The sequence below is a fragment of the Thunnus maccoyii genome, chromosome 18, assembly GCF_910596095.1.
Source record: "Thunnus maccoyii chromosome 18, fThuMac1.1, whole genome shotgun sequence".
NCBI lineage: Eukaryota > Metazoa > Chordata > Actinopteri > Scombriformes > Scombridae > Thunnus > Thunnus maccoyii.
Genome location: NC_056550.1, coordinates 8,272,514 through 8,300,497, shown reverse-complemented (window position 1 = coordinate 8,300,497; position 27,984 = coordinate 8,272,514). Strand labels below are relative to the sequence as shown.

The following is a 27,984-nucleotide window of genomic DNA, read 5'->3' as shown; positions in this document are numbered from 1 at the left end:
AAAATGTTAAATAACGGGCTCCTATAAACCCGTTGACGTCACAGCGGTGCGACACTCATCTTTGTCAGTGAACAAAATGGCGTCTTACTGTTTGACTGTCACTAGGCTGCGGGTAAGAAAACGTTATATAACTTTTACAGAGCTGTTTGAACTATGTTGCTGTCGAGGACGTGTGTGACAACAGAGATATTGTGTGGTGTGGTTCAGTCGCCGTCGCTCACGGTCGACCGTAGAGAAAGAGTGAGCATCGAGCCGCCGCCGGTCAGGTCACCGTGTCCCCATTTGACTCCTAACAGTGACGCATGTAACCGTTATAAACCGCGTCTGACCCGACATGAACACATATTAAGCCATATTATGGTTGATATTGTGTTAGTTTCGGTCAACATCAGCTGAATTGTGGCTGTAAACGGCCCTGAGTTTCCTAATGTTTGCAAGGTGATCGCAAGGTTACGGAGTTATCTTAACGCGTACACAACGACTGCTGAGATCTATTTAAAGCAGCGTGTTTATGTTGATGTTTGGGCTGTATTTGTTCATTTAAATAGCTCAAAGCATTAAGTAAACAACAGTTTACAAAAGTCTCTAAACAAGTGCGTCGCATTGGCTGCCAGTGATAATGCAGCATTAATTCCCTCACATAACAGACCTACTTTCCATCACTCAGTGTTTCTACTGAGCGCAAGGCAGCAGAAAACTGTGATTTAAGTGTGTTTTGATTTGTTGTCTGCTGGGGGAGGTTTTTTGTTGATTTTGTTGGTGATTCATCAAACTATTATCAAAATATTTTTATTGAAATTTAAGAATAGAAATCAACAAACAAGTATTTTCACATCAACATTTACCCCACATGCTTTGCTATAAATAAAGATAATCTGATATTAATAGAAAATTACAGGTTGAAGAATATACCAGTTTTATTGAATATTACATATGCTAATGGAGATTTGAAATGTGTTAAAAATGTTTGCCAGATACAATATAATTTTATGGGTAAGGCTTGAGGAGTGTGCTTGAGTTGTCAGAGTATGAGATGTGCCATTTCCTCCTCTAGTTAACCTTTATGAGATAATGTCTCAGTGTTTTTCCATCTGAAGAGAAGCAGTTACCAAGCAAGCAATGTAGTAAAGGCCAAAGTCTCAGCTTGTTTCAATTTAGTCTATACTTTGTCTCACCTTTTACATGAATGTTGAGTTTTATTATTTGGCTCAGTATGAGTTAGATAGCATTCATTGCGTGGCGTTGACATTATATACAAACTATGCTCTCGGGCAGGTTCTTCATCGACTACCTGCATCTGTTACCTGTTCCTGGTCCAAACACTGAACATGCTGCCCAGTAGTTTGCCAGTGTATTACTGTGTCCTCGTTCACACACCTGAGTACTGTTTGTATCACTGGATGGAGATTAAATGAGATTCTCGTCATGCAGGCGTAAACCAAAACAAACCTAATCTTTATGTTGCAAAGGCAATGAACATACTTAAAACTCCTGTTTCTGCAGATGAAGTTGCTGAAAAAGATCTACTGTCTAACTGTTTAGGCTGTTTGATCACTGATCAATGCTGCCTGAGAAAAATCAACATCTTCTGGAGCTATGAAAACACAACCTACAAGAAAATTTTCCACTGCTGCTGGTTTGTTTACACTGGTCTTTTTGGAGCTCTCTGCTGGTTTTCTTTGCTTAGACATGTGTACACTGGGTAATCACATTACCTGTGATTTCCTGACAATCATTTTATCACAGCAGGTTATGCTTAACACCGCATTGTAACATTTTTTTACAAAGTGCATGTCATTAAAAATGTTATTAATTGCATCTTTCATAGTATCTGGATCAAACAAATGGATTTGCAGTGATAAGTACAGGCATAAAGGTGTTGTATTGGTCCCAACACCGATTTTACAGACAGTATGTGTGTACCTCTAGTGCTCATATATAGTTAACAATGTAGGAGATTGTTGAATGCAGTCTGTGTATCAGACAATCAGGCACAGTCCAGCGGGTGAGGCTAACCCCTGCAACATGAGCTGAATAAACTTTCACCCAGTTTTCTCCGAGCACAGTGACTTTCCACTGAGCATCAACACTGCAGGAGAGAAATGAAGCAAGTGAACAAAGCTGGTTTAAAGATGTCCCTCGTGTATCCCATAGGATCACTTATTAACATGACAGGTTTAAATCCAGTCCTATAATGCTTAAATGTATGGCTTTGCAGACAGTGGCAAAAGACGTCAAATAATACAACAATCAAAAACTTATGGCAGTGTCCTAATTAAACATCTAATATTTAGACTAATATTGAGTTTCTGCCAGAATATTGATGCGATATATAATATATTTTACTACATAATTAAGCTGCACATTACACACCATCATTACATTAAAGCTGATGAAAAATGATGGTTTCTGTTAGTGTCTACAGGGAGATTAGCATCAGTCTGAAATTGTTTTAGCAGATTGGTTTGAACAGTAGTTCGACGGCATGTTTTCATTACAAACATGCACAAAATCCTGACATTTTCAAATCCAGTTCTCACAGGGGAAAAAAAGCTGAAAATGGTTGCCAAAATGGAGGCTCTAGTACTGATCTTGCAGAGTTGGAAGGGACATTGCTTGTGTGATATTTTCTCTCTGATATATTGTCAGTGTCTATGTCAAACCAACCTGACTAAATTAGCCTTTTGGGACCACAATTCTTCTTCTGTCTTTCTGTAGGCCATATTTTTTTTTACTGGTGCCATTGTCCAGTGCAAGATTATATTTTAACTATCCTCACCAGTGATCCCATTCTTGCACAATTATTTGCCTCCCTTTCCTCTCCTGTACCTAGTTATTATATAACTCATAATGCAATGTGCTGGTCCTAAACTGTACAATAAAGCTTTTTTTATGGTGTTAGTTCTCTAAATTGTCTTTTGTTTCCCCTGGTCTAGCTGGCCCTTGGAACCGGGGCAAGGCGCATTCATGTCACCGCAGCCTTCAGCGCCAAGGCCAAAGTGGCCATGAGCCGCTTTGAGCCTGGCTCCAGCATTAACTATGGGAAGATGCACGAGAACATCAACATTGTACGCAAGAGGTCAGCTGTTGCCCTTTTCAGAGACGCACTTACACACTGAGTCCCTGTTGAACACAGTTTGGCTCATGAGAACTGGCTGCTCTTTATTACAGCTACACAGTAAATCTTGTGACATTTACAGTGTTGAAGTGTCGGAGTCAGCAGGGCCCACAGAGCTAACTTTGGATGACCTGGTGCCCTCTTACTGAGCTGACCGACGGCTGTAATCCAGGAATAGGAAAAGCCTTTTCTCTGGTTGTTGTATGATGTTATATGAGATGAAATATTATCCCCCAAATGTTTTCTATCACAATAAGCCATAATTACATAGTTGGAAAAAATATTTGTGTAGATATTAGAAATTAGATTTATTAGGCCAAACTGATGAAAGCAGGGAAGCATGAGACTAGGATCTCACAAGGTCAAATTGATGTTAAACTGAAATATTTATTTAATTTTTGTATCAAGGGGAACATTTTTTATATCTGACTCTATAAACACTCAATGTCCAACACAACACCATTTTTACCACATCTTCCCACCAATCCCCTCCACCAGGCTCAACAGGCCTCTCACTCTGTCCGAGAAGATTGTGTACGGTCACCTGGACGATCCAGTCGGGCAGGAGATCGACCGCGGCCGCACCTATCTGCGCCTGCGTCCAGACCGTGTGGCTATGCAGGATGCTACAGCTCAGATGGCAATGCTTCAGTTCATCAGCAGTGGTCTGCCCAAGGTGGCTGTGCCCTCCACCATCCACTGTGATCACCTGATTGAGGCCCAGATTGGAGGGGCTCAGGACCTGCAGAGGGCTAAGGTGAGGACAGGAAGATGGATGTAGTCAGAGAGAGGTTAATGAGGTCATTCAGGTCATTTTATACTGGAGGAAATGATGGGTAAGAGGGAAGAAATGAAGGCTTATATTAGATCACTTGCTAACAATAAGTATTTCAGTGTAGTGTAGTGTTCATCAATACAGATTATAAGAAGGACTAATGCAAGTAAGATGTCAACTTGCGGTAATTGATCACAAATTGCAAACGCTGGAAGAAAAAAAAATCTCTTCTGTTACTTTTTTTCACCCAATCAGATGCATGTTTTTATGCCTCCCTTCTTTTTCAGTGTAATCAGGTCAGATACTTCCTCAAGTGACAGAGAGTCTTGATGGTCTGACGTGCTTATTACTACAAAACAAATAGTAAGAGACCGCTTTTAGTTGACTGATTTGGAAATAACAAAACTATTTGTTGCATGTAATGGTGATTTCAGGTTAAGGTGACTGGAGCTGGTTCAGGCTCTTACAGCCACACACACACACACACACACATTTCTGGCTTTTGTCTCAGTGTATTATGAGAGTTTGGCAGCGACTGCATCAAGAGCAAATCTCTTTCAGCTAGTGTTTATACACTAGATAACCTTAATACTATATATTGCAGTATATTTTGAAATGACAGAATTGCATATCGTCTTGAACTAAGTTTTCATGGTTGATTATAAAATAAGTTCATTTTAAATTTTCTGTCAAGGTCAAGGCAGATTCTGGCAAGTCTAAGAACATTTTAACATTGTTTGGGCAGGATGTGATTCTCAGTCAGAATGGATTCATGTGGTCACAGAAGCAGCCGCCTTAAACTGTTCTGTGAACACAGCAGATACTCAGTGTGGTGCAAAATCTGACCATTTGATCAAATTGTCTGGTTGAACACATACCAGTCATTTCTCTTTCTGTCGAGGGGTCAGGTTGAATAGCGAGATTAAGGATTACGTGCTGCAGCCATGTGTATTATTTTATAGTTACATGAAGGATATTCATGTATGTAAATGACTTCAACTACCTTAACTCCTCCCTCCTTCCTCCCTAATTACTCTTAACGCAGGAAGTGAACGAGGAAGTTTACAACTTCCTTTCAACTGCTGGAGCCAAATATGGAGTTGGCTTCTGGAAACCAGGCTCTGGGATCATCCATCAGGTATAGTACACTGAAACATAATGATGCTATAAATGGCTTTTTTAAACTTTTCTACACCTCACAGTATCTCAGCAGTCCACAGAATCTTGAACTCCCAAGAGGAAAATGTGTTACTGACTGTGAATGTTGCTCTACTTGAATAGATCATCCTGGAGAACTATGCCTATCCTGGAGTGATGCTGATTGGTACAGACTCCCACACACCCAATGGTGGTGGCCTGGGTAGCATCTGTATCGGAGTGGGTGGAGCTGATGCTGTGGATGTGATGGCTGGAATCCCTTGGGAGCTCAAGTGTCCCAAAGTGAGTTCTTGGCATCATTTTGTAAATGTATTTTAATCTCATTGACTTTCATAATTTCTACCCCGTTTTCAACCACTGATCTCCACAAATGTCTCTTATCTCTTTCCGTTTGTTAAAGCCTGTATGTGTTTGTCCTTCAGGTGATTGGAGTGAGGCTGACAGGCACCCTGTCTGGCTGGACCTCTCCAAAGGACGTCATCCTGAAGGTGGCTGGCATCCTGACTGTAAAGGGCGGCACTGGGGCCATTGTGGAGTATCACGGGCCTGGAGTTGATTCCATCTCCTGCACTGGTAAGGATCAGATACATTGAAAGATATGTAACGATGCTAAAAAGCGTTCTCTATGTCCGGATCTGAAAATCTAAGAAAGGAAGAACAGCATCTGCTTCATCTACCATATTTTACTTGATTAGAGATTACATTTCTTTAACCTGGTGCATCATGATTCAAGGTTACAATGACACCTTTAATTTTTCAGGAATGGCCACCATCTGTAACATGGGTGCTGAGATTGGAGCAACCACGTCCATTTTCCCATACAACCATCGCATGAAGACGTACCTGGAGAAAACTGGCCGTGGGGGTCAGTCTCTTGCTGTTAGTTTCTGTGTGTATAGTCTCTTAAGTTTACTCACTGTGTTTCAACTCTATCTTTGTCTCCTTCTCTCCTTCCATAGAGATCGCCTCTTTGGCTGATCAGTTCAAGGATGACTTGGTCCCAGATAAAGGCTGTGAATACGACCAGACCATTGAGATTAACCTGAGTGAGGTGAGTTGAAACACTTTGGATTCCTGTCATTGGTCATGTAATATCAGACATTATTATTGTCCCAAATCCATACTACATACTAATTCTATACAGCATGTACTTCATACTAATCATCTGTAGTAGCAAAATGTCTTTCCTAAAATATAATACGTATTATATTGTGTATATAAGTCTATTACTTACATTTTTGTTTTTTTAAGATTGCTCATTCTCCTTCACTCACATACGTTTGTTTTGTCTTGTTTTGTATGGTTATGATGGTAAATGAGGCTTCTTAATGTAATAATATGTTCTCAAATTCAGAAAACAATATTTATAGCATATCCAAACATGCTCCACATTATGACCGTCCTTCATGATGCCTTGTTTCGCTTTTCTTCTAACAGCTGAAGCCCCACATCAACGGACCTTTCACCCCGGACCTGGCCCACCCTGTGTCTGAGATCGGGGCTATTGCTCAGAAGAGCGGCTGGCCCCTGGAGGTTAAAGTTGGTGAGTATTTGTGTATAACCTTACAATTTTTAATATGTAATGCTTTGTCTAGTGAAATTTGATATTTCTTTCTTTGTTCCTACCAGCTGTGTTATTGACCAGATATGATCCGGTCACATTACAGCTGTGTCATGTAGCGAGTGACTTACCAGAATGAGCACTGAATGCGATGTAATTCCAGTCATTGACAGAATGACTGGAGTGTAGTAATGATGATCAAGATGTGCCATTACAGACCTGCTTGTCTTTTGTGTCTTTTCCTCTTCAACAATTTTCCTTCCATTTCGTATGCAAGGTGTGTTATTAAAAATAGATGCTTCCGTTCTGCCACTGTAACCGTATACTCCCTTGTTCTCAGTTCTCCTCTTACAAACATTTAACTTGTCTCTCGCAGGTCTGATTGGCAGCTGCACCAACTCGAGCTACGAGGACATGGGCAGAGCGGCCTCTCTGGCCAAGCAGGCTCTGGATAAAGGTCTGAAGTGCAAGGCCCAGTTCACAGTCACCCCTGGTTCTGAACAGATCCGTGCCACCATCGAGAGGGACGGATATGTGAGTCCAAATCTCACATAACAAAGTTAAATTTAGGGAGTGACCCATAGTATTCGGGTAGTTTGTCCTAGTCTGTTTTTTTTTATTTACAGTATATATATTGTGTGAAAGATGCAGGAAACAGTTTCTTCAAATTCATGTTGTCCCTCTTTCAGGCCAAGATCCTGAGTGATGTTGGTGGAATTGTACTCGCCAATGCTTGTGGACCCTGCATTGGACAGTGGGACAGGTATGCACTTCATTTGTAAAGGTTTATTTTGCCCCACTAGCAGCAGAGTCAGTCTGGATCTGTTCTGTCCAGAACATATCTTGCCATTGTCACAAAGTTTTGACCTTTTGTCTGGCACTGCAGTCAGATCAGTATTTCTTCTTGACCAACACTGGTTCATGAAGAGCAATTATGATAGCTAATAACTGGATTTCCATGAAATGCACTGTGAATGATGACCTTTCCTCTAGCACTACTACTGGCTCAAATTTCTCACAAAAAATAGTAGTGTAAAGAGCAGATTGGTGTGAAATGCTCACCATATCTCTTCTCCTTTTGGGTACTTGACAGGATTTCCTCAGGCACAATTACAGGCCAAATGACAAATTTAAATACAATATATCTCACAGTCTCATTAGTGGACTGCTATGAAATTTGCTGAGCATATTTATGCTTCAAAGAGGATGATTTTAATGACCCCCGGGCTTTTTTTTAAGTGAGGGTCTCAGAGTATCAAATGTAAAGTTCCTCTGAGTGTTGCAAGTAAAATGAAATGCATCAAGCTAACATGCGCTGTGTTTTGACTCTCTTCAGGAAGGACGTGAAAAAAGGAGAGAAGAATACCATCGTCACTTCCTTCAACAGGAACTTCACTGCCAGGAATGATGCTAACCCCGCTACTCATGCTTTTGTCACCTCTCCTGAGGTAAGAAGTCCTGCAGGTTAATTGTCGAGCAAAATACAAGCTCAGCAATTCATGATTACCATAATTATATGGGCATCAAGACTTACAGTAGCTCATACACACAGCATAGTGGATGTGTATCAGTACTTTACAATAAAACCCTTGTTTCTGTATTCCTCGGTGACTTTGTTGATCTAAACTGATCTAAATATATAATATATGTTACTGTTGGGTAAATGCCTGTTATGTCATTTAATGTAGATTGTCACTGCCTTGGCCATTGCCGGAACCCTCAACTTCAACCCCGAGACGGACTACCTGACTGCTCCTAATGGAGAGAAGTTCAAGCTGGAGCCCCCCACTGGTGACGAGCTCCCCTCCAAAGACTTCGACCCGGGACAGGACACCTACCAGCATCCTCCTGCTGAGGGCGGCTCAGTTAAGGTGATTTCACTGTTAAGATACAGTATCTACTCTCAACAGCCCAGAAAGAGGGACAACACTGATGTAAAAGACTTTTAGTTAGGTTAACATCTTCTGTCATAACCCAAAAAGAGTTTGAACATGTACATGAATGAGCAAGCAAGTGTAAAGTGACAGCACGATCAAGGCTTGTTCAGACAGAAGAGTTTCTTTTTGGTGTTCAAATAAAATTCAATTTGAACTGGAAGCCGTCTGTCTCCTTTGGAAATATACTTTAAAGAACTTTCATGTCTCACCCTGATTCAATGTTGTTCAGGTGAACGTGAGCCCATCCAGCAACCGTCTGCAGCTGCTGGAGCCCTTTGACAAATGGCACGGAAAAGACCTGGAAGACATGAGGGTCCTCATCAAGGTGAGAGGAGGAGAATGATACCAATCACAGCCAGTCTATTGTTAGGCCAGGGTTGACATCACTAGGTTGAGTTTCAAAAGCTTTTGTACAAAGGTGACGGAAATTCCACTGAATGATATAAAGGGTGTTAAACTGCTATTAATCAAATTCTTCTTTCCCTTATCCTCTGTATCTCCTGCTGCTCCTCCTCTGTTTCTGTCTGCTGCTGTAGGTGAAGGGAAAGTGCACCACTGACCACATCAGTGCTGCCGGGCCCTGGCTGAAATTCCGTGGTCACCTTGACAACATCTCCAACAATCTGCTGATTGGTGCCGTTAACATTGAGAACGATGCTGTGAACAAGGTCAAGAACCAGCTGACTGGGGAGTACGGAGGTGTGCCCGATGTGGCCCGCCAATACAAGGTGAGTAACAGGACAGTGTCTGTTGATTGTATGTTTTACACTGTCTGGATGATACATTGAAGGCATTTATAGATTCTATAGCATGATGTATGCTAGCGTTAAAAATCACCAACCAAAATTCTTATTTGCGTTGCATATTTTCCCAGCAACACTTTATTCATGTACTCTGTCCTCGCCCTGATAGAAATTAACATTTTTCTTTGATCTTTTTTCAACTGTGTAATCCAGGCCAGTGGAGTGAACTGGGTGGTGGTTGGAGATGAGAACTATGGAGAAGGATCCAGCAGGGAGCATGCTGCCCTGGAGCCAAGGCACCTGGGAGGACGCGCCATCATCGTCAAGAGCTTTGCCAGAATCCACGGTATGTTTCAGGCCACAGAGAGAAAAAAAAAACAAACATCAAACTGTCTCTTGCATTTTAAAGGTATGCTGGCATCACTGGAGTCATGCGCAGTTTTATTATGCTTACACTCAAACCATTAATTTATTTTCTCTGGGAAAGGTTGAGGCAACGGGGAAGTAAGATCTTTATAGATGTGATTGGTGTACAGAGCAAACTGATGATTATTTAGTCTGGCATGTTTACAGTCTGCCAGAATGGGAATGTCTCCAGCAGTTGTCTAAGAGAGTCTCCAAGTTATAAATACAGTCCATTAGTGGCGGTTTTGTTGCATATAGGAGAGTGTTGAAGGGCTGGCTTTAGGTGAAAGGATAGATGAAAGCTTATCTGATCAAAGGAATGTTTCTTTCATTTGTGTGAAAGTATTTCCTCAGAACCTTCAGAAACACACACAATAAAGATTTCTAACCATGGATTTTTTGTAAATGTAAAAGCAAAAGAGAGTCCTTCTCTGGTTACCAGATGGAGGTTATGAATGAGTCAGTATCTCTTATTATTCTTTTGTCCTCCGTACAGAGACTAACCTGAAGAAACAGGGCCTGCTGCCTCTGACTTTTGCCGACCCCAGTGACTACGACAAAATTCTCCCAGATGACAAAATTTCAATCACCGGGCTGAAATCCTTTGTCCCCGGCAAGGTGAGCAGTATTCTGCACTAATGAAACATTGATCCAAAAGCCAGCCCGGCTTCTCTTAACGTTATCTATGTTCGCCTCCTCCAGCCCCTGACAGCAGTGATCAAGCACGGAGATGGCAGCCAGACTTCCATCTCTCTAAACCACACCTTCAATGAGACACAGATCGAGTGGTTCAAGGCCGGCTCCGCCCTCAACAGGATGAAGGAGCTTCAGTAATTGGTGGAGAGAAGGGAGGCGGGGCCCGTAGGGGGCCATCGAGGGGGCCTTGGCGTGGGTTAAGAAGGGGAGAAATGTGGGCCTAGAGTGGGGCTTCGCAAAGAGGAAGAGACGGCGTTAACGGTAGATTGTAACCAGATTTGGTTTAGGGACAGCTGTAGTCATGCTCAGTTAAAGAAAGAACACACACACGCACGCACACAAACACACACACACACAAGGTCGCTGTACAGATGAAAAGCGCACACACACACACAAACACGGAGGCACGTAAACACGCACAGACAGGATTACTGTGAAAGCACTTCCCGGTTGAAAGACAGAATTACACAAACGCACATAACCGCAGCCACGTCTGTGTGAGAAGCGTAGCAATGTGTCTCTGTTTTAGGCAGCGTCGCTCATACTGGCAGCACTCCTCTGTTTAAAATCTGATTTGTCAAGCGTTTTTGTTCATCGAGTGTAACCCCGTAGTTGGTTTCATACACAAACGCTCATCTCTGTCCATCGAAGGGAGTTGTAAAATTTTTGATATATTTATGACAGATCGGTATCACCACTGTATATCTATAAAAAGGAAGTTGTTCAGTTTCACCAAAAATCACTCTAAGCTCACCTCTATCAAAACAGGTTGCATTAACATAACGGTATTATTTATAATCAACCACACGGTATACCATCTTTAATGACTGTACCTAGCAGTATACAAACCTGATTCAGACCCTGAATCAGTAAAGTTAGATCTAGATAAAGATATACAAGAAAAAAAAAACTGTAAAGCAGTGAAGTGTGAACAGTAAAATCCAGCCCAAGACCAGAAAAATCTCCATTATACCTCCTCTGTAATGTTATCTCCATCCAAACAGCTCAATAAGCTGACTTACTTGAATGTAATGTTTCCTTCATTATCTCCAGACCTGAACAGTACATCTTTTCCAGGTTATCTGTAGCTATAATATGCCAAACGGTGATGATCTCTACTAGCTCCTACTGTAGAGGGCTGAGGGGTGTCGCTGCTTTCTGATGTGATTATTGACTTGAACAAATGTTTTCTCGGTCACTGTTGATTGGAACCACACTGTAAACAAACAACCAGGCTCACTTATTTACTGTAAGCAGCATCAGTGAAAGTCCCTCGGCCCCTGCAGTCATTGTACAACTGCAGCCCACTCTGTTCTCACTCACTCTGAGGTCTTGTCACGCCACTTTTGTTGCACTTTTCCATTATGACTGTAGTTCACTCCGGTACATTTCAGTCAGCACGTGAATCTCACTCCCTGCTGCTCCCTTTCGCATCATGTAACCCTCCATTGTGTGAAAACTTTCCCGTGTGGTGGTCTCTCTTTCTCTGATTAGGACAACAAACCAGAGCACGTAACGCTAGTCGCTTGTCGGTTTTTTCTGTCTATTTGTACTTTGTCTTGTGTTTGTGTGTGTGTGTATGTGTGTGTGTGTGTGTGTGTGTGTATGTGATGCATGATTATTTTTATCAGGTTAACATCGGTCTGTGTTTGCAGCTGTCTGTCCCTCTTTGCTCATCCTGCCTAGCTTTCAGTCTGGCTCATGCGGTCCAAACCACAACCTAATATGTTTGCTAAAATAGGCTGTAATCAGGTTAGTGTTACTAGACAGTAAAGCTGCACTCTTCTCTTTAGCAAATAAAGAGAAGAGTATTGCACTGTAGATTAACCCTGTTTGCCCAAATGACATTCTGATGTAGTTTATGGACACCTGAAAAACAGCGTAATAAACACTCCACTACACCTCTATAGTAGATTGTTTAGAATAAAACCTCGTCCAGCTCAGACGTCATGTTAACATAGTGTCTCAGTGTTTTACAGCTGCCCCTCACTTTCATCTGGAGCTGCCAGTGTGTGAAATTGCCTCATGTAGCTGTAATGGGAGATGACAGGGTGTGTTTGTCTTTGAACTGAATGTTTTTCCAGGTTGAGGTTTGGTCCTCCATAGCATGAGAAGGCCTCCTGTCTTCTTACACAAAGTAACGCACAATCTAGTGTCCAGACGCCTGGACTCTAGCACTTTGTAGAATTAGGGAAGTAGGTTTTAGGTGTGCTTTGCATCATTTATCCTCCGCAAATGTTTTACTCTTCAGCGTACATCTTCGTTGTGTGTGACTCTATAGGACTGACATACAACTTGTACTACTCATTATCGAGACATGAATTTTGCGACAGTAGAAAGATTTAGATTCAAGATCATTCTTTTATTAGATTGGGTAATGCCATGATGTACACATAGCGTGCGTCACTGAAACAGCGCGGTTATATATTTTTGTGGGCTTAGGGATGTTTGAGGTCATTGCTGCTTTGTTTTATGTTGGAGTACTGCTGGTGTTTAGCTCATCATCATGCAGAAGGTCTATAAATCTCTTCCTTCTTCTGTTGCAGAAGTAACAGCGCTTTTGATTTATAATTACAGTTGCTGAGGTAAATCCCTATGTACTCAAAAGTCACTGAGTTTGGTCTTGTGCGTAAATGATGTGATATATAGCTGCACTTTGTATAGGGGTGTGTACATAACTAATAAATCATAAATATATATATATATATAAATAAATAAAGAGAGAGAACAAGAGACATGCTGTATGCTGCCCATCTAAACGAGAGCTGTTAACTCTTGAAACAAAATTTAATGTATTGTCCCGATTCTGTCGTCATTATTAAAGTGAATCTCCATTAATCTAATGGTTTCACAAACCAGTTGACACATGGATTTTGGGTCTTGACAGTGAGAAAAGGGACTTGTTATTTTTAGAAAGGTGACTCATGAAGGTTTTGTTTAGTTTTCTTAATTTTTAGTTCTGTGTTCAAATAGTTTTAAGGGACAGAGATGATTTGAAACAGCAGGAGCCTTTGTTTTAAAGACTTTTTGGATATCAACGACTCCTTATAGGGTTTGCTGTTCATACACTCAACTGCGAAACACTTTGAGAATCATCACAAAAACGGTTTCATGTCCCCGTTACACTCATCACCTACGTGGTTAAACACTCCACGTCAGTTTGTCAGAATAACTGCCAAAGATGCCTAATGAAAATATATGGATGTTGATGATGAACAGAAGTTGTGGTTGTTCATGAGACGTTGCTGTGTGTGGCCCGTTTTTATGTGAATTACGAAAAATATCACCATGTCCATAATCGTCTGAATATGTACAGGGTGTTTTTTTTCCCCACCGAATGGATCAGATTTCATGTGTATTGTGAACCATCTTCAAAATACTGATTGATTTTAATTACCTCTTTCAGCACATTTTAAATTGCCGCTTGTGATGCATTTTGCTTCTACTGTGATGTAAGATAAGGATTTGTTGTTCACTGGTTCAGGTCTTTGAGTTTTAAAAGTACCACTGTAAAGTGACAAATCAAATGATGTTATTCATGAAGGCATTGTGTGCTAGCATGCCCATTGTGTCATTTTGTACTCAGGTGTGCTTCGTTTGGTCAGGCTTCCTCTGATGTGTTTGAAATCAATTCTTCAACATGCTTCATTTGTTCAGATGAAAATGAAATATGAACAGATGTTATTTCGTAGTGATGATTCCCCTCACACTCCTGTGTTCAAATTCAACTTGATTTTATAAAAGTAGATGATTTAAAATGCTTGCAGTTTTATAGCTTGCAAGATCTTGACATCTTTACATTATAAATGGTTAATTAATAAAGATAAAATTCTGAAGTGGCTGTTGTTGTGTTTCTCATTGTGTAATGAAATCAATAATAAGATCATGTGATTGTCAGTATTGTAGTGTTACATGTACAGGTAGCTGAGAGTTTCAGTTCAAAGTTAATAAGCTGCCATCAAGTCTGTTGACACATATTCACTGATGTTCACGTGTTTATTGAATAATATCCTCTTGCACTTTCAAAACTATAACACCAACTTTGAAATATTATCATACCTGTACAATATGTACTTCTGTCAACACACATATTTTATATACCTGTAAAATGTGCGTATATAGATTCACTGTAACTAACCTTACGATACCAATACAAGACACAGTAGCGACTTGACTTACACTAACCATGTACAGCATGTTACCAGGTAATATCATTGTATGTATTTATAGAGTTTGATTGTAGATTTTAATCAATGTTAAGTTTTTAGTTGTTTCTTTTTCTTTTTTAGGAAATCTTTATCTTTCTCATATTTAGAACAAAGTGCTCTGACGTGCACAGTAAGTTGGTTTCAGGGTGGATTAATGATTAATGAAGAGGACTAAAAATAACTCATAAGATGTTTTCTTACAACTGAAGTGCACCGTGCACAGATAACATAAAAGCACAGTGGCCATAGAACTATATACATGTGTTTAATGTATATGTATGTGCACTGCACTTTATGTAATTCAGATAATGAAACACTTTAATTTGTTTTTTCACTGTAGATATGAGTTAATCACCAGGAAAATGAATACTAAAGTGCAGATTTATATATTTGATATGATGCTTCAGGTTGTAGTCAGTGGAGTGGAAGTTAGTATTTCCTACATTATTCAGTAGCTGATCATTCTGGACAAATTTCACATCCACAAATCTGAATGTACCAGCTCAAAACCCTGCCCTTATCATTTTACTGTCAAACTTAACAGTGTGGCACCCTAATTAAATATGTGAAGAAAATAAAAAAAATACTTGAAATTCCAAAAATGATTTTAATTTTAGCTTTAAAGTGAAATACATGAATGGACTTCATGACTATCACACTTCTGATGTAAATACAGAGAGTTTAAAAATGTTTTTTAGCAACTTTATTGAATTAAAAAAATGCATAGAATATACTGAAAGATTTTAAAAAAAAAAAAAAAAAAAAAAAGTAAATAAAATAGTAAATAGTAAATGGGTAAATAGTCTATGACAAATATTTAAACAGTAAGGTAGACAGAGAGAATAAATAACCAGGAGGGATTGTTGATTTGTGGTGTTACAGATATAGCTTTTACTATTGAATTGTTTTAAAATAACGTTCAAATTCCTTACAGAAAATGTCAAAGTTGTAAAAAGCAAATAGCACGTTACAGTAACGCAAAGAAAAAAAACAGTACACTGTGCCTTTAAGTTTTGCGACATGTCGTAAAAACGTCGCTATCGTAAATAATCACGTGGAAACATCATGGATGTGTTTGACAGTGCTGCAGATTATTGTATTACTACGTGTTGTCTTTAGCTAGATTTAGAGCACGTGTTGATGTTTATTTTTAAGAGGTAAAACAAGAAATGTTGTCCTGAAAAATAAGCGGCAGCTGACAGCTCAGGCCGAGTGTTGGAGCACCGCTGCTCTGTGTGAAAGCGTGTTTGTGTGTGGTGTGTGTGTGTGTACCTACTCGCAATCTGCATCATGTTTGTATTGGTGGAGATGGTCGACACGGTCAGGATCCCTCCGTGGAACTTCCAGAGACAACTCAACGACGCCATAGCAGAGGAGCTTAACAAGAAGCTGGCCAACAAGGTGTGTGTGAGTGTGTGTGAGTGTGTGAGTGAGTGTGTGAGACACTTCAGTTACCAGTGAGCCAACACAACAGTGCAAAACTGAACTTTCAGCACAACTACATTTGCTCCTCAGGTGGTCTACAATGTTGGCCTCTGCATCTGCTTGTATGACATCACTAAACTGGAGGATTCCTATATTTTCCCAGGAGACGGAGCCTCACACACTAAAGGTATGATGATGATGATGTTAAAACATACAGTAACTGTGAAGTAACACCCCCCCCCCCCCCCCCCCCCCCACACACACACACACACACTCTTGATGCAATTATTCATGCACCAAGCCGTGTACTGTATTTTTATTCCGTCTTATGATTACATAAACATTGTCAAAAAATAGCAACTTAGTCATAACTGAGCCCTTCCCCGTTGTTTAGTGTGCTTTGTTTGTGCTCTATTAGCACAATAATTCTCCTTATGCACCTTCCCCTTGTCATGTGTTTTTTATGTCAGTCTTGCTGAAGAATTGAAGGAAAAATAGTTGGTGTTAGGATTTGTGTCACCCCAAAGCAGAAATTAAACATTATTAACACTCAACATCCTGATAGGAACACTCTTACATACAGATCAGAATGGGATGGTGATGGTGATTCTGGAGAAATTGTGTGAGAGTCAGAAGGACACAGTGATATAGAGACACATTCACAGGTCTGCAGAATGCTACAGGTTGGGCTCAGGCATCAAAAAGAAACTCTCTGTATTGCTGCTGCTAGTACGCAGATCTCAGGTTACAGTCACAGCGAGGGTTGACGGACTGTCTTCTGACTCTTACCCACTGATTCGTTCCTTTGGTTTTTCTGTCAGTTCATTTCAGGTATGTTGTTTTCCATCCTTTCCTCGATGAGATCCTGGTCGGCAAGATCAAGTACTGCAGTCAGGAGGGAGTTCACGGTAATGTCTGCCTTTGTCATTTTCATTTCAATGTTTGATTAAATCTCTAGAAATGTATTTGCAAATTCATTTTCAATACCCTAAAAATAAAAATAAAACACATTTTCATAATCAATTATGCTGACAATATTCTCAAATAATCTACTAGTTGTTTGGTCTATTAAAGGACCAATGTGTAAGATTTAGTGGCATCTAGCTGTGAGGTTACAAATGAATACCCCTTTGCTCACCCTCCCCTTCCAAGTGTATAGGAGAACCTATGGTGGCCGCAAAACTTGCAAAAAAACGCAAAAGGCTCTCTCTAGAGCCAGTGTTTGGTTTGTCTGTTCTGGGCTACTGTAGAAACATGGCGGTGCAACATGGCGGGCTCTGTGGAAGAGGACCCGCTCCCTATGTAGATATAAAGGGCTCATTCTAAGGTACCAAAAACACAACGATTCTTATTTTCAGGTGATTATAAACTAATTAAAATATATTTATGAATATTATATTCCATGTCTGCCAAGTCTGTTCTGCTAGATGTCACTAAATTCTACACACCGGTCCTTTAAATGTCAGAAAATGGCCCATCTTATTTGCCCAGCACTCCAGGTGACGTCTTCAGATGTCTTGTTTTGTCTGACTGACACAAGATATTTAAAACATCGATAATATAAAACAGTGAAAAGCAGGAAATCCTCACATGGGAGAGGCTTGAATCAGCCAATGATGACATTTCTGCTTGAAAAATTACTTAATGAATAATCATTTATCAAAATAGTTCTGCATTCATTTTCTGTGAATTGACTAATCAGTTAATTGACTAATATCTTCAGCTCTATAGGGAACAGATTAAAGGAAATTTGATAATTTGTTGTGACTTAATGTAATTGGATTATCTGATCTTGATCATTGTAATTAGTCGGCTGCAGCAGACAACATTGTTACTGTATTTGCCTTATTTATTTATTTTTGCTTTATTGTATTCATGTAGTAGTGCTGTCTGCCTAACCTTAACCTTTACAGTTAAACGCATTAAATAAATAACCAAAGAAGAGTCCATTAGGATCTGAGGTGTTCGCAGTTATTTGATACATAAGCACTAAGATGTCGTCTTTTCATGTTACACACTGTGTCTGTAGCAGAGAGGTCACATCGACAATATGAAAGTCTCATGTAACTGTCCTCCACTTCTCGTCCACTACTGTTTACATTTACTGTGGACTCCAAGCAGCAAACCCAGGAGCTCTAGTATTAGCTGAGTCACACTTGGTTCATCATGGAGGAAAATATGCCCTCGCAGCAGAGAAAATGTAATCAATTACTCTGAGGAAAAACAGAAAAATCAGAAATATTTGGTGCATGCAGTATTTGCAGATATATTAGTGTCTCCTATTGTGTGTTCATATTTTTCTTCAGTTTTTTTTACAAGCACACATGTGACTTTTTGCTGAAAAGGTCTGGCTCTGTATCTTAAATGTTTTTTTTTTAAAATATAATGTAACGTTGAATATTTGAATTATAAAGAGAGCTGGTGTATGTAAAAAAAAAAACAACAACAACAAGTTGAACTCCATCACAAAGTTTGAATTGTGCTCAAAATTATGAACCAACCTGCAGTCGGCCTAAAGGCTCACATGTCGTCCCTGCTTTCACCTGCATAGAGGCTCTGTGGTGAACACTGACTGCACTCTGTAACCGTTTGACCGTTTCTGTCTCACAGTGACGATGGGCTTCTTTGATGACATTCTCATTCCACCAGAGTCACTTCAACAACCCGCAAAATTGTATCCTCACCTCAAATATTCCTGCAGAAAACAGTTTTTCCACATATTTGTGCATTACACATTATTTGAATTGTACTGATCTAGAATTGATTGTGACTGTAGATTAAGTATCTGCAGCTCCTGAGCTGTTGAGTTGTCCTTAGCTGCAGCCTCAGTGATGAAGCAGAGCAAGTTTGGCTTTGGGAGTACGAGACGGACGAGGGGGCTCATGACCTCTACATGGACCAAGGAGAGGAGATCCGTTTTCGGGTGACAGATGAAGTCTTTGTGGATACGTCACCGACCGGCCCTGCCGCTGCAGCACCAAGCACACCAGCACAACCGGGACAGTCGACAGCGCCGCCAGCAGAGGTCAGCGGCGAGAAGAAAGAAGCACCGTACACTCTGATCGTAAGAACACACTTCATGACTGATACACTTTTACATCACCAGGAGATCTGCTCAAATAAAAACTATTAAACTGTGTTAAACTACTAAAACAAAAGTAGCTCCACAACCATCTGACCCCTTGTGTTGTTAATGTTTCAGGGGACCATCTGTGACCCGGGGCTGGGGCTGCTGTCATGGTGGAACAGTTAGCACTGCAGAGGAAGAAGATGATATTTAGTTATTACGAACACATTGACTCTGATCTGATCATGACTGATCAGAAATGAAGGATGGTCAGCTGGAGACGCTGAGCCCTGTTGTTTCAGTACAAGACAGTCAAGAGACAAAGTCAAGCCGCTGTCTGAAGATCATGTTGGTGTCGAAGTGACTGATTTCACCTCTGTCACACTGAGACGGACTTTATTGTAAATACTGACCTTAACATACCAGCTTCATGTTTACATGGAAAATTTACCAGTGATTGATGAACATTAATGTTCAGTTGGTACATTTAATATGAGAATTTGACCCTGAAATAAAAAGAAAACAAGAATAAATTAAGTCATTAATCATTTGAGTCATATAATCTGTTGAATCATAATAGCATCACTACTTTAGCACACACATGTCATAAAACCGTGATAGTTCAACAAAGTAGGTTCTGTTTAAAACTGGGTTGAAAACAGCATCATTTGTCAGGGACAGACGGTGGTTTGTGGTGCTTAATGATGTAAAAACTTATTTGGACATTCTGAGTTTTAGTGGGTTAGAAAAGAGGCTGAGTGACATTTTTGTTGATATAAATTGATGTGTGGGTCTGATGCATTTGTGTCAACAAGATCCAAACAAACAAAAAAAAAAACATTTTGGGAATCATATTTGAGAGATTGACTTTTTATTTTTAGTAATGTGTCAATGCCACACATCTTCAGTTTATTTAACAGCTTTTTGTATTTGTTTTGTCTCAGTAAAAGGGCGTATCATCAGCGTGAGTGTTGTGATTTGTGAATTTGTCATTTTGTGTGATTATAGGAAATATATCAAAAGGGATTAGTGCCAAGCCTTTAAATCCTACAGTTTGAAGGGCAGTGAAGGGCAGAGTCCCGCTTGTTTATAACAGATCTGCACTCTTAATGATGGTCAGTATTAGTTTACAACTCTCTCTCTCTCTCTCTCTCTTTTTCTTTCTCTCTCTCTCTCTCTCACACACACGTGCTTGTTGTGCAATCAGAAATGCAATGAGCTGTGTTTCATGTGACAACCGCATCAGTTTATGCTCGTCTCAATTGTCTGTGGTGAAACTAAGTTAGACTGTATGGATCAACATAAATAGATGGGTTGCATGTGACCACCCCCCCACCCCCACCTCCCCTCTCCCCCCTTCCCGCAGAAATACAGCCTACAGGAAGTATAGCTTAATTCACCATGTAAATAACTATTTATACTGCAGACTGTGTGGAACCATGTTATATACAGTACACACCTCAGGCATCTTAACTGTTTTTGATGATTTTCATTAATTGAGTATTGTATGAGAATATACATTTGGGCAAATGCAAAATTCATTGCATTACTGGAGTAAAGTGTACCAAATAACAGCATTTGTAACAGAACAGCACAAAAACAGCTGCACAGGAAGTGCAATATGAACATCATAAAATCACTGCAGAGACAGAAAGAAATAACACAAGTGTCCACTACACTGAGCACACAGCTCCTCCAACAGATTACATGCATGACAAGGAATGAGGAAAGTCATTGTCTGCACACACACACACACACACACACACACACACACACACATACAGACACACACAGAGTCGCATCACGCCATCGGAATCTCCGCCAGCTGCGCAGACTCAGCAGCCCTCACACCGTCACATCAGGGTTCTCCGTCGCTCTGCGCGGATTTGGTCGACTTATTTATTTAATTACTCGTTATATAATCCACACCGACTTTGAACACACACATCCTCACACACTGATCGACCTCAACCTACCTGCAGTAAGTAACATTTCTGTGAATATGTGCATGTGGATATGGCTGCAGAGAGGGGGGAGAGTGTGTCAGTGTGGCTTTGTTTTTGGACCGGGACAATTATTCCCTGCATGCCTGTAAGAGAAGAGCAGCTGAATGAAAGAGAGCGATTTTTAAAAGATAAATCTGATTGTATGGAGGACCGATCGCTGTCAACATTGCGACCATTATTTGCTGGTCTTTGCTCGCTTGTATGAACGGACATTTCACCCTGTTGTTGTCTTAAGTTATTGTCCAGCAGCATTGATTGTTTTTACGGTTTCCACACAATATTGTCAGTAACTGCAGAGACTGAAACTGTGAACCAGGGTTTTATTTCTTTACGCTATTGGCTGTAACGGTGGGGATGCAACAGAGGGATGCAAAGAGATAAAATATGAGATTTTATGGTTAGGTTTTTTTTTTAAATGAAAATCAGCTGTCGGAACAAACTCCACACACACACACACACACAAACATACACATTTCATAGACACATGGGTCGTGTCTTTTCATAGACACTGGGAAGAGATGTGTTCCCGACCTGGACCAGAGGAGCCACGACCCGCTTAATTTTGTCGCCTCATTTCTGCACATCCAGATGTCTCTTGCAGCTGCCTGTACATTAGTGTAAACTCTGTGTCTCTCTAAATGTTTTGGTCCACTCACAGTAGTTCCTCATTATGATAAACGTCTGTCTTTATGGAATAATTATGTTGAGACTCATAGTTTAAACGTACGAGCCACTGTGTATTTTATTGTAACCGTGTCCTGATGTTAAGCTACATTATTATTTCTCTAGTAGTACTGTGAGATATGTAAGTGTTCATTTGGGAACGGGGCACTGACGTCACGAACGCACCACTTGAGGCGGTGGCGTTCTGCAGCTGTTCTGACGTCACGCGCGTCTGCCTGCATCACCACAAGCAGAGGAGGAGTGGGCGTTAAAAAAAAAAAAAAAACGTAACACACACATACACACAAACACAAACAAACACAAACACACAAACATATAATTATTGCCCAGGCTGTGTTAATTGTGTTTCTAGGATGAATTCACCCTTGAGTATTGACAGGTAGGCTAAATATATAGATAGATAGATAGATAGATAAATAGATAGATAGATAGATAGATAGATAGATAGATAGATAGATAGATAGATAATTTAATAAATCACAATTGGTAATTGCAGCATTACAGCAGCCAAGTTATGTAAATCATAAAAAATGAGGTAGTTCAGGAAAGAAATACAATAACAATCCATTAATAATTAAGTCACTATGAATACGACTAATTCTAAACTAATTCTAAAAGTAGGAACATACTGTGTGACTCTTGATATGTATTGAATATACACCGTTAAGGTAGTGCCCTGTAATCCATAGTGCAGTAATGCAAGGCAAGTAGATATGAAAATTTAATCTCTGCACTTATTAATACTATGCGTATAGCTTAAGAGATAAACCATGCAGTATAATCATGTGAGATTGCAGTGGAATGCAGCAGCTGAGCCAAAGGGAAACTTCCAAAGGCTCCAGGTGGAAATAATAGGGATGTAAAAGGGTATTCCACCAGTTTTACATCTCAAGTTTAGTCATGATGAGTACTAATGTTGTATTATATCTCCTGTGGCTCTGGAGGGGGCTTTGTCATGTCTCAGAAAATAACCCTGATGACATCTGGAGTCAACAAACGTTTAACAGACAGCCTGTGCTACAAACTGGAGGTGTAGATTTCGAAAAATGTGGGTGTTTACTGGTTTCCTGTCTGTCAAAGAATTGATTTCAAAATACTGCTGTTGCTTTATAAAGCACTAAATAGTTTCGGAAATTTCTAATCTGCTACTATATTACAAACCATCCAGACCTCTCAGGTGGTTTGGGACAGGTCTGCTTTCTGTCCCCACAGTCAAAACTAAACCTGGAGAAGCAGCATTCAGTTTTTATGCTCCACATGTCTGGAATAAAATCCCAGAAAACTGCAGGTCTGCTGCAACTCTTAGTTCTTTTAAATCACAGCTGAAGACTTTTCTGTTTGACGCCGCTTTTAATTAAACCCATTAGAGGGTTAATATTTTACACTGCACTATAACTTCTATTCTCCTGTTTTATCTCTTCTTCTACTTAGTTTTTTTAAATTTCCAAATTTAACACTTTTTAATTGCATTTAAATGTCTCTTTGCATTGCTTTGTGTTGCTTTTCTATTCTGTCTTGATGCCTTTTATGCTCTATGTAAAGCACTTTGAATTGCTTTGTTGTTGAAATGTGCTATACAGATAAACTTGCCTTGCCTTTACCAGGCATCAACAGTCTGGTGGTCTAATGAAAACATGCTTTTGAGTTGGGCAATGCGAAATGTTGGATTCATAGTATGGATTAAAAATCAGAATATCTTGGCCCCTGCTTGATCATCAAGTCTGTCTCTAGCAAGTCCCCCAACTTTATGGACACGCAATAGGCCACTAACTCACTGGAGTACCCCTTTAATGTTAGAGGGGACTTGATTTAAAGGACTTAAAGGAGAGTGTCACCTCATTTACGATCCTATTGGATGAAATGCTAATCCGATAACATATATTTGAGATAAAATTATAGAACAATATATTTCTAGACACCAGGTAAGAACACCTAAAAGGGATTTTCCCATGGTCCCTTAAATTGTTCCTGACTTGAAAAGGTTTTTTGTTGGTTGGTCCTCCTCCCATCAAGTCTAAAGACATATGACAACTCTTTCATCTCCCTGTCGTCTCTCTCCTCACAACCAGTCCTCCTGACAGACTTGAATTGACAGCGCTGACCTGGATAACTGCTGAGACTGTGTCCCACACCGAGGCCTCTCCAAGCAGAGGGACTAACAGATACACCAGCGGACAGCCAGCGGTGCCAGCAGTTCATCAGCAGCCTGCAGCTCCAGCAGCAGCGGCAGCAGCAGCAGCATCCGTTTGAGAGGAAGCGTTCACACCATCCTCCCCCATCCTCATCCTCCTCTTGTCACATCTGACATGGCAGACCCCAGCCTCACGTCGCCCTCCGAAACCCCACTGCGCTCCCCCAACGCTCAGCTCACTCTCTCCTTCCCCTTCCTGAGGGAGGGGAGCCGGGTATGGGAGGAGAGGGCGGAGCAGGGGCTGCCTCGGGATCTGCCCAGCCCGCTGCCAACCAAACGCACTCGCACCTACTCAGCGTAAGTAGTAAGAGACCATCCTGTGCCAAAATGATTAGTTTATTAACCAATTAGTCAGTGGTGAAAAGTAGACATTTATTCAAACATTTATTCTATTTCATGCTACTTTTATACTTAATTGCATTTCAGAGAAAAATGTTTACTACTATACTTTTGACTCCCTACATTTATCAGTACCACGTTCTAAGTAAAGCAGCCTGTATAAAGGGTGTAACTAATGGCTTTATTAATGGTTAATTAATGATTCACTTAAGTTTTATGGCTCAGTTTAAGCTAATAACACTAACAAATTGTAGGTTGCCAGGTTGTGGAAAAATCCCTTTAGCTGGTAAACAAAAAACCTGGTCAGAGTTTTAACTATGTACCAAAGTACACTGTTCTAAACTGCTCTTCCTGAAACATTTTAAAGTAAGTTGTACTGAAATGAAATTTTATGGTTAATGTGAGAATGTTATTATTTTTCTCTCTTTGCCTGCAGTACGGTACGTGCTCACTCAGGTCCGGTGTTTAAGGGTGTGTGTAAGAACTTCTCCAGGTCACAGGGTCACGGCTTCATCCGACCCTCCCACGGCGGCGAAGACATCTTTGTTCACATCTCAGAGTGAGTGGCAGCAACACTGAACACACTCTTAGAGGACAAAATCATACACATTTCTGAGTATATCAGCACACATTAGCTGAATTTCAAGCAGACACATAAACCTGCTGCAGATCTGCAGTTTAGACTCACAGGACTATAAGAGCTCAGCGAACAACACTGTTTAAGTGTGTACTTTTTTCAAAGGGAAAGCTATTTTTTCGAAGTCTCCTGAGACACTGTGACAACTGCAAAAAGTGGACGTGGTACAGAGAGTACAGCAACTTCTCTGTGCTGGTTTTATTGTACTTTTTTATTCAGGACAAGCAGTACATCAAACTATAGCCTTAGCAAAAGCAAATCTACAAAATGCCTCCAAACAGATTATTCAGGATGATCCAGTTATCTTATAACCAAATATCTGCATCGTGGGTCTGAAATTCCAACTTTTATCTTGTCTTATTTTCCTCATTATCAGAGCTGTGGCAGATGTCTTTGATTGCTTCTATAATATACTGTATGCATCTGTAACCAGACTCTGTGAAATAAGCTTAATTGCTTTTTTGCATAGAGTGAGATGAGAGGATCAATACCACTCTGAAGTCTTTCTGTTAATTATGAAGCTGGCGCCATATGGCAATTGGCTTAGCTTAACTTAGCATAACACAAAGACTGGAAATAGGAAGAAACAGCTAGCCTGGCTCTCTCTAAAAATTCAAAAATATGCCTACCAGGACCTCTAAAGCCTAACCTCTAAAGCAGAAGGGACAGGAAATTAATTATTTTGGGGATTTTCTTCTGTTGTTAAACTAGTTAGAAGTCACCACCTGTGCATTAACACATTTTGCAGGACGAAAGTGAAAAGAAAACCCCTAAAAAACAGATGTACGAGTCCTGTTTGTGCCTGTTACGTAGGCTGTTTTCATTTGTGAAGGCATTTTCTCAGTTCACTCACACTTCATCTGTAACCTTTTTAAACAACAATACATTATGAAGCAAAACTCACCATATTTCTTCTCCATTTCAGCATCGAGGGGGAGTATGTCCCAGTTGAGGGCGACGAGGTCACGTACAAAGTGTGCCGGGTCCCACCGAAAAACCTGAAGGTTCAGGCGGTGGAGGTGAAGATCATACATCTCAACCCAGGGACGAAACACGAGACCTGGTCTGGGCAGATCATCAGCTCGTAGGCCTGAGCTCCAGGCCTGGTGGGTGGTGCTGGGCAGGGCTGGGTGAGGGGTGGTGGAGGTGTTGTGGGACTGATAACTTACATTCTGTGCTCAAATTCTTTTTTTTTAATTTTTTAAACATGTTTTACCTACACAGCAAAGTGTCCAGTGTTATTAAATGTCAATAAATTCAGTTGTAGTAGGCGTTGACAGTTTTTACACTCTGTTGAAAACTGTCTGTCTACTGCTCTGATAGTTTTGCCATGTATTGTTAGGAAAAAGTCACATTTGTTTTATTTATTCAATTTTTTTTTGTTCAAAGTCAAATTTGAGATGGAATTATAAAGTCACCAGCGGGGATCCGACTTCTAAACTGAGAGGAGCTAGGGGGCCTGATTTTTCTTAGAGATCAGCTGTATGAAGTATTAAATATTGGGAAAACTGATAAACAACTGTGGTGCAGATCTGCAAACTGAGGCATGACCGCTGAGTGTACATGCAAGGAAGAGAGCAATGTACGAGAAAAGGCTAAATTCAGTTTTACTTCCCTTCTTTGCAGCTGTTATGCACTTGTTTACTTCACCAAAGTTTCCAGGATCACATGTTGGGTGCAGTAATTGGTCTGATGACTTATTATCTCAACCTACATACACTGTTTTACCATCAAGTGCAGACTTTGGGAAGATGAGTACAAACTTTGAATTCAACAAGAGGATGTAAAAGCAAGTAGTTTAGAGAAATGCGGCTGAAGAGATTTGTGTTGCTTAAGTGAAAGAAAGATAACACTCTTTTGGGTTTCAGGCCACCAGTTAAGAAACATGACCAAAGAGGCCAAAACAAGAGGAAGTTTTATTTTTAAACGGAGAGGGGAATGTTATGAAGGTCAGAGAGAGAGTAAGAGAAATTCAGAAGGAAATCTACAGTTTGTTTTTATCAGAAAAAGCAAGAAGGGAGACCAGGACTGAAGCAGAACCACCACATTAAAGGATGGGTTCTCAATTTTCAAGTCTGCCTTAAAACAACAGTCAGGAGCCCAAATGAACACTGAAACATGTTTTTCTTGCTGGAATCATTCCTCCTCTTCATACTGACCATTAGAAGATCCCCTCATAATGCACTTACAATGTAAGTGACAGGGGACAAAATCCACAGTCCTCCTTCTGTGCAAAAATGTATTTAAAAGTTTATCTGAAGCTAAAATGAAGCTTCAGTCATCCAAATGAATCATATCAAATAGATATCTTTCAACTGTTGTTTTAAGACAGTTGAAAAATTGTGAACCCGTCCTTTAAACCTAAACATTTCAAAAACATAAAAAAGTATATATAGATATTTTACTGTGAATGGAAAAGTATTTTCCTGAAAAATGCATATCCTTGCTTGTATTGTCTCGTTTGTGGTTATTTATTTTCATAATTTATTTGATGATTTGTTCACATGTGTTGCAAGCTCTTTGTTTTGGGTAACACAGTCAAAAGTTGCACTTAAAAGAATTGAACTTCCACTATGAAAACTGCCACATTGCTAAAGGCATCAGGTTTTACTCAATTTGTCGTCCAGTTTGAAATTTCCTGTTTTGAATGCGTCTGAAGCCACGAATTAAAAAAAAAACCTGTTTCTAAATCTCTTTTTCTATTATTAGAAAAACAGTGTATCTGTGTGTGATTCATTGAGAGTAGTCTGTGTGATGGTGAACTACATGACTTCATAGATGGTGCCAATAGAGATCATCATTACAGAAATGTTGTTTGTAGTTATTCAGGTTTTGCTCAGTTATATAATGTACTGTATGTAATTTTCTATAATATTTGTTCCACAGTCTCTATGCATCTCGTCTGTCTGTCAGTGTCACTGCCTAAATTTGTTTGTTTCTGTCACATCAAAGGACACTTTCTTTTGTGGACGAGCCACTGTGGTGGTGATCCCCACGATCACTTCTACTGAGCCTTGAAAGAACATTAAAGCAT

The 27,984-nt window shown here is 40.1% G+C and overlaps 3 protein-coding genes across 3 annotated transcripts; all 3 read left to right on the top strand.

The window, feature by feature from the left end:
* Positions 1–19: 19 nt before the first annotated feature.
* On the top strand, positions 20–14,234 carry LOC121884057 (aconitate hydratase, mitochondrial-like). The gene is made up of 18 exons (XM_042392609.1): positions 20–112; positions 2,937–3,079; positions 3,617–3,875; positions 4,939–5,031; positions 5,175–5,333; positions 5,474–5,624; positions 5,812–5,916; positions 6,011–6,102; positions 6,489–6,594; positions 6,989–7,146; positions 7,302–7,375; positions 7,949–8,060; positions 8,301–8,483; positions 8,779–8,874; positions 9,086–9,277; positions 9,506–9,638; positions 10,194–10,315; positions 10,400–14,234. The coding sequence occupies exons 1-18, from the start codon at positions 77–79 to the stop codon at positions 10,529–10,531; spliced, it is 2,346 nt and encodes a 781-aa protein (XP_042248543.1). The 5' UTR covers positions 20–76; the 3' UTR covers positions 10,532–14,234.
* A 1,397-nt stretch (positions 14,235–15,631) lies between these two features.
* On the top strand, positions 15,632–20,055 carry polr3h (polymerase (RNA) III (DNA directed) polypeptide H). The gene is made up of 6 exons (XM_042392870.1): positions 15,632–16,002; positions 16,117–16,213; positions 16,848–16,934; positions 18,637–18,700; positions 18,856–19,090; positions 19,229–20,055. Exons 1-6 carry the CDS (start codon positions 15,892–15,894, stop codon positions 19,277–19,279), a joined length of 645 nt encoding a protein of 214 aa, XP_042248804.1. The 5' UTR covers positions 15,632–15,891; the 3' UTR covers positions 19,280–20,055.
* Positions 20,056–20,856: 801 nt separating this feature from the next.
* On the top strand, positions 20,857–27,066 carry LOC121884308 (cold shock domain-containing protein C2-like). Its single transcript, XM_042393052.1, has 4 exons — positions 20,857–21,074; positions 23,853–24,271; positions 24,750–24,872; positions 25,876–27,066. The coding sequence occupies exons 2-4, from the start codon at positions 24,090–24,092 to the stop codon at positions 26,036–26,038; spliced, it is 468 nt and encodes a 155-aa protein (XP_042248986.1). The 5' UTR covers positions 20,857–21,074; positions 23,853–24,089; the 3' UTR covers positions 26,039–27,066.
* The last annotated feature ends 918 nt before the right edge of the window (positions 27,067–27,984 follow it).

Bases quoted from the DNA above. Each gene is read 5' to 3' on its own strand.
- LOC121884057 (XM_042392609.1), top strand. From the start codon at position 77: ATGGCGTCTTACTGTTTGACTGTCACTAGGCTGCGG. The intron at 7,147-7,301 runs GTGAGTCCAAAT...TCCCTCTTTCAG, and splicing joins CCATCGAGAGGGACGGATAT to GCCAAGATCCTGAGTGATGT. The intron at 8,875-9,085 runs GTGAGAGGAGGA...CTGCTGCTGTAG, and splicing joins ACATGAGGGTCCTCATCAAG to GTGAAGGGAAAGTGCACCAC.
- polr3h (XM_042392870.1), top strand. From the start codon at position 15,892: ATGTTTGTATTGGTGGAGATGGTCGACACGGTCAGGATCCCTCCGTGG. The intron at 16,003-16,116 runs GTGTGTGTGAGT...TTTGCTCCTCAG, and splicing joins ACAAGAAGCTGGCCAACAAG to GTGGTCTACAATGTTGGCCT. The intron at 19,091-19,228 runs GTAAGAACACAC...TTAATGTTTCAG, and splicing joins AAGCACCGTACACTCTGATC to GGGACCATCTGTGACCCGGG.
- LOC121884308 (XM_042393052.1), top strand. From the start codon at position 24,090: ATGGCAGACCCCAGCCTCACGTCGCCCTCCGAAACCCCACTGCGCTCC. The intron at 24,272-24,749 runs GTAAGTAGTAAG...CTTTGCCTGCAG, and splicing joins CGCACTCGCACCTACTCAGC to TACGGTACGTGCTCACTCAG. The intron at 24,873-25,875 runs GTGAGTGGCAGC...TCTCCATTTCAG, and splicing joins ATCTTTGTTCACATCTCAGA to CATCGAGGGGGAGTATGTCC.